At 39.2% G+C, this 12,929-nt stretch overlaps 2 protein-coding genes across 3 annotated transcripts in view; one reads left to right on the top strand and one right to left on the bottom strand.

The window, feature by feature from the left end:
- Nucleotides 1–12,929, bottom strand: part of KCNIP1 (potassium voltage-gated channel interacting protein 1) — a 475,234-nt gene that overhangs the window by 423,254 nt on the left and 39,051 nt on the right. The gene's annotated exons all lie outside the window — the stretch shown is intronic.
- On the top strand, nucleotides 1,190–12,042 carry KCNMB1 (potassium calcium-activated channel subfamily M regulatory beta subunit 1). Of its 2 annotated transcripts, none has more exons than XM_052772088.1 (4): nucleotides 1,190–1,411; nucleotides 7,242–7,411; nucleotides 9,483–9,678; nucleotides 11,718–12,042. In XM_052772088.1, the coding sequence occupies exons 2-4, from the start codon at nucleotides 7,275–7,277 to the stop codon at nucleotides 11,985–11,987; spliced, it is 603 nt and encodes a 200-aa protein (XP_052628048.1). In that variant the 5' UTR covers nucleotides 1,190–1,411; nucleotides 7,242–7,274; the 3' UTR covers nucleotides 11,988–12,042. The 2 variants fall into 2 exon arrangements, with proteins under 2 accessions (XP_052628048.1, XP_052628047.1); XM_052772087.1 differs by having other exon boundaries at nucleotides 1,233–1,411; nucleotides 7,248–7,411.

Raw genomic sequence — 12,929 nt, 5'->3', positions numbered from 1 at the left:
TATTAGCCATTGGGTTAAGGAGAGCAGGCAGAAGAGACAGCCAGTCGAAGATTCATGAATTTCAGACAGTGGGGGTTACCTTGTTTCCTACCTCGTCTCCCGAGTCACACAGCCCCAAAATCACTTTTAATAAATTCCTCATTAAAAGGATGACTTTTGCTTGAGCCAGAGCCTGCATCTTTGAAATATGGAGTAGTGTTTTCTAAGTATCAAAAAATGATAGAAAACTCCATTTAACCAGATCACATTTTATATGGGAGTAAGTTTTGTTCATAAGGCTCTTTTTCCAACCTTCAAATGTCATTCTTTAAATTTAGCTACATCACTTCTCAAACATTAAAAAATGACTATGATCATAAATCTTTCCCATCTAGATGATAGTAGCAGGCTTCATCTTACTTCGCGTTAAGTGTTTAACAGACAGTTATCTAAAATCCAAGTTAGCTTTGTGTGCTCTCTTCTGCATCAATAATAATAGAAAAGGTCCTTTTGGGGGAGATTCATCTGTTATCTTCAGACAGCATGAACTTTCTGAACATGTCAACTTCAAATCTTTTAACAAAAGCAAGCCCAGAAGACCAGCTTAAGCTGAAACAGCTAATTATTAGATAGCTAAAGCAAGGTGGAGGGTATCTTACCCTTGTTTACAATGCTCAGAACATTCTTAATGCTTTTACTGGATTAATTCATTTCAGTTCCTTTAGTCTCCCAATAAAAGAGTTATCCTCTCTCAAAAAAAGTATTATTTTAGCTCTTCTCTGAAGCTCTGTGCTAGGAGTCATCTGTTTATATGTCCCAGAAGCAGACTTGGCTTTTTGGCTAGAGGAACATGCTGGACACTAATATATCTATGGCATGATGGATGCTTTGTTCTTGTCTACAGGTCTCTGATGTACAGTCAAAATTTTAGCATCTGTTGCATCCAAACTGACCAAAACTAGTGGCAACAAAGCATTCACATACAGCTGTTAATAGCTTAGGTATTAAGAATTAAGAATCAAGACCTATCAGATTTCGGGGGGGGGGGGAGGAAGCTGTACAAAAGGAATAGGACCATAGTTTAAGACAAATCCACCAGGGTGTGTGGTAAAAGGGCCCTAGGGTATAAGAAAACTCAGCCTCTTCAGCTGTAGTTGGTCTTAGTATTGTGGCTTCCCGGTTTTCAGCAATTAATCTCAAAAAGGACAGTGCTCTTTCATACCTTACCATTTATGGTTACAGAAAGCTTCGTAACAAGGGAACTAAGTTAGGAGTTTAGCCACAGCAAAGCAAACTCAGAGAAGTACAGGAAAGGAGAAGGGGGAAAAAAAAAAAAAAATAATCCCTTTCAGCTCTAAGTTCCACTGCTATCACAAACCTGTCATGTAACAGAAGTTTTTTCATCAGAGAAAGAACCATTTCATCAAAAAAAGTAAGTATATTTCTAAGCCACTGGTTTTCTTTGGGAGCATGCAATAGCTTTGGGTTTGAGAAGTACAGTGCTCTCGGAAGCAACAATCTTTCTAAATCTGCAGACCTATGGAAGGCAGGCCAGATAGCCCACATGCTACAGAAAAGTTGTTCTCTCTTTTGTAATTGGATGTAATCTGATAATTCTCCATAATTATTAGCAAAGATAATGGTAATATTTTCACAAATTAGGAGTCTGCAACCCATATGAGATCATAGCTTTTATTCATTTTAATGGTAAATAGACTTTTACTCTTAGGAGTTTCATGGCTTTGGGTGTTCAGTATTCCTTTAGAGGCTGTGCTTGTCTAGCTCTAAGTTAGAGAGGAACTTGAACTCTTTCAGGCTTCGCTGAAATCTACTCTTAATTTGATTCATTCTGTGCAGCCCTGTACTACACATAATCCAAAAGAAGCACTCGAGAAAGATTTCAGAACTGCTGAACTGAGCAAGTAACTCTTTTTCTTTTTTAAGAACCACCAGGTTTAAAAGCTAACAGAATTACTCTTAAACAACTGCATAGGTTTTTAAACAAAAAAGCTAACTTCTCTAATTCACTCTAGTGTCACATCAGCTAAAGAGTTCATTAATAAAGCAAAATGATACAGCATATTTCATAAAATAAATGTAGTTGTATCATGTTACACAGTCAAAATATTGCTGCTTCAGGTTTCCAAAACAGCTGCATAAGTACACTGCAGAGTCTTCTTTTCTCTGCACATTTCCACTGAGGTTCAGCATCACCTTATTCTGTAAGACACACAGTATTTGTGCTGCCAGACGCACAGAATGCTTTTTAAGTAATGGTTTCTTACCAATTTGCAATGAACACCACCAGTGTTCCCTGGCCCCAGCACCCCTGGCAAAGGCAGACTTGTTACCAGCAAGAAATGCATATAAATGCTAGTGTAGGAAATGGAAGGTGGGGAGAGGAGAAGCAAGTGCCAATGCAAATGTAGTTTTGACTTCAGGCCTGTTGTCCAGGTTGTAAGTGGTGGGGCAGTAGATAAGAAAAGGATAAGGGCAGGATTGAAACAGAAAGAAAGAAGAATCTAAGCAGTGTTGAAATACTCATGGAAACAGGTAGGCGAGTATGAGTGATCAAACTAATTCTACTCAGAGACAGTAGTAAATATGTAAGCTGTGCAGCTCTGCCACAGTAGCATAACCAGTACAGAGCTCATATTTATAGATCTAAAAAACTTACAAGTGCCTTCTGGTTCCCACACAAAGTACTTGGCCAATAAACTGGCAACAAATACTATGCTCCTCTTACTTACCCAGCACAGCCAGCAATTTTTATGTTGTCCACACAAGGTGTTTTGAGAATAAAACAAGATGACTATCAAGTTGGCACTTGATAGGAGAAAGCAAACGGGTATTTTGTACGCAGAGGCAGTAGGGCCAAAGGGTCCAGGCCTGTTTAAAAACTCATCGCTACAGAGATATGGATGACTTGCATCACTCTTCTTGGTGTCATGTAGTATTAGCACTTGATGCTCATCTGAAAGCAATACATAAATGCTCACTGGAAATTCACCATATGGTGTAGGATAAACCAGGTCAAAAAATTACTAGCTCACTGTTAATATTTATTCCCAACTTAAATTTGAAAGAAGGGTTTAGCACCCTTTCTTCCGCAAGTGAGCAAGATGAATTCATCAGTGCTACTGATACCACCATACCCAAGTTAAGAGCAGCCTGGAATAGCTCAAAAGAGAGGTCCCATCCAAACTCACAGAGGTCACAGCACTGGAAACTCTGCAAAAGATGGGGGAGGAGGTGGCAGAGACTTCCTACAGAGTGTCAAACATGTCTACTAATCAAAACAAGGGACTCTATTCCAAACCCGAGCAGATGGCATCCCGAGGATTATCACAAGCAGCTGTCAATGCAGTGATTATACATTGAAATTGCACAGCTAATGTACTGTATAATTTAACTAGACTGAAGAAGATTAGGGAGAGGGAACATTATGAAAAGATTTGGAGCTTATATTTTCCTAATAATTATGGAGGCACCCCACAATCTTCAGTGCAAAAGATACATTTAGATTTGCTCCTGAAGGCCAGACTAAAAACTACGTCATACACTTCAACATCTTCCAATTCAAATATGCTCAGAGATTTCCTGGGCCAATCAAGTCCTCTGCAGTGCTTCATTTTTCAAAGATTTAATGATTTTGTCAGAGGAAACACTTAATTAGCTCTTTCAATATTCCTCCTAATATACATTGACAGAGCTAGGAGACAAGAAAAGAATTTTTAATCTGAAAAATATTAACCTTTTAAACAATGGGGAAATTCCAAATAAATATGTTTTTCTATATGCATGCAGCATTGCTTTGTCTTGAGAGCCAGAAAATGCAGGATTTGCAGCACAAGAACATAAGAATATTTAAATATGAAAGGAAAAAAATGCACACAGGGATTCCTTCAATAACTTGGGTTTCCTCTTAAATTATTCTGCACATGCAGGAAATAGTGTTACAGACTTTTCTGGTCTAATAAATTTTGAAGCATAAAAAAATGCAGCAGGAACTATGTATTTCCATTTTAGGGACCACATTTACAGCTAAACTGGTGCAGCAACACAACAGTGACGTGAGCACCTCTGATTTACACTGCCTGAAGACCTAGCTGGTTATTTTTTATGTTTATAGAAGCACTCAGTGAGATATTTTTAGATGAATCTTTCTTGTTAACATTCTCTGCATAATTTATACGTCCTTATTCTCTTTGGGGTGGAGCAGACATCTGAACTGGGGGAGCAGAGGCAAACAGCATCACCTAGCAGCCCATGCAGACAACCGCGGTCAGGCAGCCCGTCTGGTGTCAGGATGGGGAACAACACTGCACATAATGTTGGGAAAACCTCTTGGCCACTTGTGAAAATTTCTGATTTACACATACAAATTCCTTATGTGTCTTAAGGAGGTAGTCTGGCAGTTTCAGATGGTTAGGAAGGATAAGCTTACTGGTACTTCTGCTGCTTATGTGGCTGGCATTCAAGCAGATTCATGGGGCAATTACATTTATTAATTCTTTGGTTAATAGTCCCACAGTTCTTGTTTTCCATGTAACAAGGGGTCTGATTACCCCACTATTTCTCAGCGTAACTGGGACAGCTATGTAAACATTATGGTTCATCTAAAACTCAAGACATTGACAGCACTAGGCCACTAGAAGTTTTCCACAAGTCATGGTGGCAGTACCAATCTTTCTTTCATTTTCCCACAGAACTAATTAAAGATTAATCATTGTTACTGTATGTAAGAATTTCTTGCTAACAACTCAGGTTTCCACTTGTCTATCATTAGCTTCCCACTGTGTTATAAGGAACTGCCACTCAAGTACCACATGGTCTCGGGGCCTGTGCTCCAGGACCAATGATGTTCCTATATTTCATTTTCCCCTCTGACCAAGCTGCACAATAGGTAAAGGAGAGTCAGTTTAGTGTCAGTTAGTCTTAAGGTGCTATGTTGCAAAGTATTTTAAATATTTTGGAATTCTTTGTTTTTTGAAAATGCTATTTCCATTCTTCCCCCACAGAGCTAAAAGAAACGACAGAAGTTTCCAAGGAACAGTCAGTACGGACATTTACCCAAGTCTCCTTGCAGGGTGCGTGTGCCTCTGTGCATGGTTATACACGAGTATGCAGGCACAGCGTGAGCACGCTGACAGTGCTTGATGCCACATGTTCTATTTATAGCCCCAGAGACCAAGAAAAACACAATACAGCCTTATTTAAGGGCCTTAGCTCGCATTTTGTATTAAACTCAAATGCCAGTAAGCAGGTAAAGTTAATCTTCTGGCAATTTCCAGCTTAAGATGCTTCTTACAATGCCAGTGAATTATACATGATCATCAGAAAAACAATTCCCCTCAAAATGCTGTATGCGAAATTCACAGTGGATATTGATGTTTTATTTAAAGTGGAATTAAATATCGAACTGGACAAAATTCAGTATTCCAACTCCTTTTGTTCCTAGGGACACCTCAGAACAGCCCTTCATTTTGATATCATGTACGAGCAACTTCAAAATATATACTTGAAAAATCCTGTAACTAGCCCCAAGTTATGCTAAACGACCAAAGCTGTTTTACTGTCTGTATACGTTTATATTGTAAATAACACTAACATTCAGGTGTTATAGTAGTCTAAAGTCAGTAGCATTTCAGTGTTCAAATACTTTTTTCCTTTGATCATTAAACAGTCAAAGTAAAGCACATTTACCAGTGAAAACCAGAACTAATAGGAAAGAAAGTAACATTCAGATTATATTCACATTCTTTCTTCTGAGAGCTGATGGTGTCTTTATCTCATCTTTCACCGAACTCAGTGTTGTCCCCCACCCCCAATAACACCACAGCTCTGCCAGCCTGGGGCAGCTGGAGACAGTCTACTCACGGTTAACCTGAAGAGCCTATTTGCTAACTTTTGATATAGTGTAAGAGAAGCACAAGCCAAACTTAAGTCTTGATATTTGCTCCATTGTTTAGCTGAACAGAGGTGGATTTAGGCAGGGACCACACCATCCTGAAGGCCAGCCAGTAAGGATAAATATTAAATAGTTGCACACACCTGAAGCTGAAAACCTGAAAATGCATCAGCTACTGCACAAAGCTGTGCACGGTTGCCTTGCACATGAGAACAGGACTGAAACCTGTTTCAGCATGTACATAATATATTTTCCCTTCCTCCTTCTGCTCCGCTTTCCTCCCTTCTCCCCCAAAAACCCCACACAAATCTTGCCGGTCTTGTCATTTCCCATAACTATGGCTTGTACCATGTTTTCATGAAAAAACAAACCCCCACAAATCTTCAGTTACAGCTGTCAGTGCAACAGATAGTGGTGATGGGTTGAACTCTCAGTGGCTGTTATAGCTCATTTACATATTAATCCTATACATCAGTCATAATGATTTAATGGCATATGGATTCACAGCAATTATTTTCAGATTCTCTTTATCAAGCATCAGCAAGATAATTTAAAATGCTATTTGGCAAGGGAGTGGGGGGAATCTGCCTAAGAGTTCCCCTGGTGTTACACCCATACTTTACAGTTTGCACTGTCCCGTTAGTGCCAGCAGCAGTCCTGACTCCGTGCTTGTGGTAAAATGATAGCAGTTTTAACTGTGTTTTCTAATCCTGTTCCATTGAGTTTGGTGGCATCATACTCCTACTGTCTAGAAAATGCAGCTTTTCTCCACTATTTGATCAGACATCAAGTTTTGAGCATTCCTGAATGGACAAGGCCAAACAACAAACACGCTGAAGTCAGAACCAGGCATCTCAAATGCTAAATTTTTAATTATTTCAGCTCTTTTGAAATAAAACAACCACATTTCAGACTAATCCAGAATATAATGGATAATGTAAGAAGGGTTCTACTGTGGGAAGATTTTCCCTTCACACAGCCTTTACCAATCCACAACACACTATCTCTTACTTCAGAGAAGCAGCAACATAAAATAGACTGAATTAAGGCTGGGGACAATCAGGCCTTAACAGAACTCTCCCCAGAAGTAATCAGGTTTTCCTACCCCATCTGCTAGCCTCCCCACATGCACAGTTTTTAAAGTACTCTATGGTAAATATCAGAAAGTAAAAAAGGAGTCTACTGATAACAAAAAGCACAGTAACTTTTTTTTAAATTCTAGTTTTTGCAAAAATGGGACTGTTCCTCCATGGGATACATTATATTCCAGAAACTTGTTACACAACTGCAATACCTGTAACCAATCCTAGTCACCTTTTCCCTGTCCCTTCTGTATTTTATTTTATACCAGAAAGAGATTGTTCAGATTTCACAACTCTAAATTATGTTGGGAAAAAAGTTGGTGACTGCACAGAAGCGGGGGGAGACAAGAGCCCTGTGCCTGGGACTGGGAATGGTCGCGTGCTCCACGATGATGTACTTCTTCATTGGGATCACCATTGTGCCATTCTACACTAAAAGGTAATAACAGCCATTTGTTTATGAACACAAAGCTATTTCTTTTTCCTGTCTGCATCAAATACAGTTATTAAAACAGTGCTGAAATATATGTTAGTACATTGTACAATAAATAAACAATAAATTCTTATGAGCTCTTCAAGAACGTAAGACAGAATAAAAGAGAAAGAAAAAAGTAAGCCAAGAAGTCATCAGGCATTTACAGGTAAGAACAAGAAAGAGGGACTGATCATCTTCAGGGCTAGAATGAGAACAGACTAAAACAAAACATTTACTATGAAAACATGTAAAATAAAACCCCACCATGCTTATCAAAGCTTGATAATGGAAAGCTAAGTCTTGCATAAATGTAGTGGGTTGACCCTGGCTGGATGCCAGGTGCCCACCAAAGCCGCTCTATCACTCCCCCTTCTCAGCTGGACAGGGGGGAGAAAATATAACAAAAGGCTCGTAGATCAAGATAAGGACAGTTTAATAAAGTGAAAGCCAAGGTCGCGCACGAAAGCAAAGAAAAAAAAATGACATTATTCTCTACTTCCCATCAGCAGGCGATGTCTAGCCACTTCCTGGGAAGCAGGGCTTCAGTACGCATAGTGGTTGCTCTGGAAGACAAAAATGCCCCCCTTCCGTCTCCCTTTACTTAGCTTTTATATCTGAGCTGACATCATATGGTATGGAATATCTGTTTGGTTAGTTTAGGTCAGCTGTCCTGGTTATGTCCCCTCCTGAGATCTTGCCCTGCCCCAGCCTGCCATTCGGGGGGGGGCAAAAATGTTGGGGAGACAGCCTTGATGCTGTGCCAGCACTGCTCAGCAGTAGCCAAAACACTGGTGTGTTATCAACACCTTTCTAGCTACTGATGCAGAGCACAGTGCTATGAGGGCTGCTATGGGGAGAATTAACTCCATCTCAGCCAGACCCAATACAATAAATGAAAAAAAAAAAAAAAAAGCGCTTTTCCATATGCAGGAGGGTGTGTTGTTTTTAATAAAACTATAAAAACTTGAGCAACAGAAGTCATGGTAAAATTGTTCAGTCAAGAATCTGTATCTAACTTCCAAATCAACCATCACGAGAAACTAGCAGCTTCAAACAGGCCAGTCTACCACAGCAAATGCTGCAGAATACAATGAATGCTGAAGAAGTTACTATTACCCGCATTTTTATTTCATTTTGCAAGTTCTGTCTCCACACACAAAATCAATTTGCAAAAAACCAAAGTAACAAGATGAAGAGTGCAGCTCAGTTTTTCATGCTTGAAGATTTTGATAAAGCAAGTACATGCACCTCATTCTTCTTGCTAAGAGCACCTTTAAGCTCAAAAATGTTTGAAAAACATTATCTTTAAAACAGAGTAATTCACATTTGTTTTATTTATTTTCCAGCCTCCTGATTCTATTACAAAAGACATTTGCATGTAAAAAGATTAGTGTAAGAACTAGAGCGAGACTATTTCTTTTTTTTTTTGCCACCGTGTACTGCTGTAAGCAAAAGCTTACTATGTTATCAGTAATAAAAGAGTAACTCTCGAGAAACAGGGATAAGTAACAGCAAAAAAATGAACTTTTGCCAGCCAAAATCCTGCTACTTATTCATGCAAAAGGTCCATGTAATAAAGAAAAGGAGAAGGGGGGAAAAACATGGGAACTCATCTGAGTTCTGAGGATTACTGAATGAAATTAGTCAAAGTATTTCTGAGACATCAAGTTCACTGCACTTCCAAATACTTACTACCAAACATTAAAATCCATAGCAATTTTTGTTTCTTGAATAACACTCACAGCTGATTACAGATGGGGTTAGAATCTAACTTCAAACCACAGAATGTGTAACAAACAACAGCAGCAACAACAAAAAAAAATGCTTTCCTGCACTGCTTTGCTATAGCACCCCTTCTTCAGGTGCAGCCATTGATTCAGGGTGGGCAAAGTTCACCGCACCAGGATCAAGCAGCCATGAACTCCACCCATGCCACCATTTAGAGCTGGCACACACAGATGCATCTCCAGCATGCAACTCGTACCAGATGTTGCTAACACACTTAAAAGCAATACCTTTTGTTTTGGTTTTGTAGTGTCTGGACAACAGAAACTGTGTGCAAGGTACTCAAAGCCAACATCAAGGACAAAGTTCTCTGCCCAAACAGCGAAGGCTCAGAGGATGAGGATATCTTTCCTTATCCCTGTCTACAGGTGTGGGTTAATCTGACAGCCTCAGGACAAGAGGTTATGCTGTATCAGACTGAAGATACACTGGAAAGAAATCCTAAGGTACTTGGCAACACAGATTGAATAATCGCTGTCTGCTGTTATCTAGCTAGCACCTTTGAGGAGAAGGGGTGATTGTTTTTAAACCAAGCAACAGAGTAAGAGTAGGCATTGTTCATCTTTTACATGTTGATGTCTGTGCTTAGACCAAGGCATTTTTAAAATATTCCAGAAATTACACAGTTCTGGATTTTGTTTTAAACATTACGTCAAACATTAAGTTAATACTTGTTAAGGAATTATACCAACTAAACATGAATATTTTACATTTATGAATATTTAAAAATACGTAAGTCTCCGAGTTGAAGACCAATAGTAAGAAATAGTTGATAAACTGTGGTTTGCTCAGTTGCTTGTTAAGTTATCTCAGGAGAGACCCGAAGTTAAAAACTGTCCAAAGCAAGAGCACAAATCCCAATTTTACTTTCATTTTCAGTGTGTGATATGAAGCAGGGAACAAAGAAAGCAGAGAAAGGGGGAATGAGGGTGCTGTTGGGAACATGATGCAGATTTTAGACACAAAGGAGAAACAAAACAGTTATTTTGCATGACGACCACCCAGAAAACTCATTTGTCTTTGGTTTGGTCTGCAACAGTTTCTGGCCAGCATGGCAGCAGAAACCTGGACTCACAGAGAAGGCAGTGGCACTGTAGGAAGCACCTGTTTAATGCAGAGATGCTGGGTACGGCAGTAGAGGTACCTTGGTCAGTTGTTTTAGGGATGTCTTCCCCAGAGGATGAGTGCAGACCACAGAAGGGACAGAAATGTGGGTGCACAGTATTCATTTGGCTTTAGAGGTGTGTGAAAGATTAGGGAAGGGGAAAAAGTAGGTTGTTATCCTTTTGTTCCTGCCATTGTTTCTGCTTGGGAATCAGCAAAAAGCTCCACGTTTTTAGGCTTGCTCCCCCCACAACCAGAAGTGCTCCTATAGGTACACTGTCCCAGTTCCAAAACCATGAGTATTTCAGAGGCCTTATTCCCTTATTCCAGCTCAACACTCTCTAAGGGGGCATAAAGTGAAATTCAGATCTTGGATGCCCAAGACTGAAGCACTTTCAGAATCCAAACCAAACACGCTCAGACTACAAGTGCTCATCTTCTTAAAGAAATTATATAGATTAGTGTTTCACATAGTGCAAACCTGATAGCATAAAACACTTTGGCTGAAGAGAATTTTGCTAGCCAATACCTATCTTTATAGTGACTATCTCAGGGAAAGCTACATACAATGAAGTAGCAAAGCAGAAATTATCCACTGTAGACTGAAACAAGAGTCTCGTTCACTGCAAGAGGAGGTGATTTGCTGATTTCCTACCTACTGTTTGCATTACTGCAAGTATAAGCCTTCAGGTCAGGAACCATCCCCTTTCTGCCTTGGCCAGTTTCCAGCTTAAGATACCTAAGCATTATCATGTATGCAAAATAATATTGCAGAAAAGAAACTGTTATCAGCAACAACAAAAATGAGTGCTTTAAAGTCTAATAGTGTTTCCACTGAAGCCTAAATAACCTTGCATTATTACTTCAGGTCAAAATAGTTCTGTGTTATGAGGACAAGTGGGAAGCCTCCAACAGCCATGCTTTCCTCTTATTTTTCTGCTAGTTACAATCAGATGTGCACAGTGAAGCAACTTCTTTTTCCTGCACGCTGGCAAGCCAGTTGTGAATTTCTGCACAACTAACACATTTCTGCTGTGCTGGTGCCTAGAAGCTCTGTTAGGAATCCAAGCTTGGCACTGTAATAATAAAGTCAGTCTCAAAGACTGCATTTTAATTTTGAGCACATATGTATTATTGGTTTCCAGCAACATTACTCCAATCTGTAAATATGCAGATTGGGGGCATAGACACACTGACAGAAACAGGGAAACATGGCAAATGGATTGTGGACATAAGGAAACCAAAGCGATCTCCAGGGATGCTACCCAAACTACGGAAGTTTTTGTCAGTACTAGCATGTTTGTTTTATTCAATCTGACTTAACTACAAACTTTGTATCAGAGTATCCATTATAATGAATCTCCTTGATTTTTTATTCCAGTGCTCATATGTCCCAGGCAAGTCGGAGAACTCTAAAGAAGTTAAAGCACGAATAGAAACAATTGCAAGCAATTTCAAAAAATACCAGACTTTCCCATGCTACTACGACCCAGGAGGAACGCAGACCAATGTCATTTTAAGCAGACTTTATCCCCCGAAAGGCCTCCTCTTTGCTTTCCTTTGGCCTACACTCATGTTTACTGGTGGATGTCTGATTATTGTTCTGGTAAAAATTAGTCAGTATGTTTCCGTTCTTTCTGCTTGGCAGTAGAAAATAAGTATCTAGCCTAGATTGTTGCAAGATATTAAAGTGCCTTTGTTCTGCCTGTCTTTATCTGCATTTTGTAACTTTTAATATACCAGGTGTCATTCCAAGGGCAGGCATTCCAGAAAATTGAATGGCACCCACTATGGATGGCAATCCGTTACATGAGGACAAAATATACAGTTGATTCTCAGGAATGCCTGAAAATACACAGGCATTGTAAGAACACAGACTGAGTTACTATCTATTGTTTCCTTGGGCTTTCTGAGGTACAGTTGCTTTACAGAGCTACAATTCAAGTTTACTGTTAAACTCTTGTTCCATATTTTAGACAGGGTCCTAATTTTCTGTCTGGTTGAGACCAGTTGCTGCCAGAACCATATACATCATTACTGGCAGACACACCCTTTAAATACTTCATTAACAATACAGTATGTATTCATGGCATACTCGTCTGTCAAGAAAATAAATTTTTTTATGGTCCAAAGAGGTATTAGTTATCATGGATCTCTCTGCCTTTGGGAAAGGGGAGAGGGAAAACCACTCAAAACCAAAATACACTCACACAGATATTACAAAGTTTGCACTCTAAACACCTAACACCAATTGTATACAATGAAATATATGCATAAAATATAGGGTACGGTAAAGAAGCTTATATTAGAAGTAAGTTTTGTATTTAACTCAAATCTTAGCCTTGTTTTACTTTCAAACAAGTGTATTACTCAAGAAAGGCTATCTCCCTGCTATTTGCATATATTATAAAATGTTAAGGAACAGAAGTCATGATATAAAGAGCATGATTATGTAGTAGAAAACATCCATGATGTCTTACTAAATACAGTAATCTAACATAACCACAGAAGTTTGCATGCTTAGCACAAAGATATTTCACAATAGAGACATGTTTGTTTCTAGCGCCAAGAGTCTTAGGAAAGCTCTGATGCA

Source organism: Harpia harpyja, chromosome 20 (assembly GCF_026419915.1).
Source record: "Harpia harpyja isolate bHarHar1 chromosome 20, bHarHar1 primary haplotype, whole genome shotgun sequence".
Taxonomy (NCBI): domain Eukaryota; kingdom Metazoa; phylum Chordata; class Aves; order Accipitriformes; family Accipitridae; genus Harpia; species Harpia harpyja.
Note: the sequence above shows the minus strand (reverse complement) of the source record. Positions and strands in the feature narration are given on the sequence as shown.

Bases quoted from the DNA above. Each gene is read 5' to 3' on its own strand.
- KCNMB1 (XM_052772088.1), top strand. From the start codon at position 7,275: ATGTTGGGAAAAAAGTTGGTGACTGCACAGAAGCGGGGGGAGACAAGA. The intron at 7,412-9,482 runs GTAATAACAGCC...TTGGTTTTGTAG, and splicing joins GTGCCATTCTACACTAAAAG to TGTCTGGACAACAGAAACTG. The intron at 9,679-11,717 runs GTACTTGGCAAC...TTTTTATTCCAG, and splicing joins CACTGGAAAGAAATCCTAAG to TGCTCATATGTCCCAGGCAA.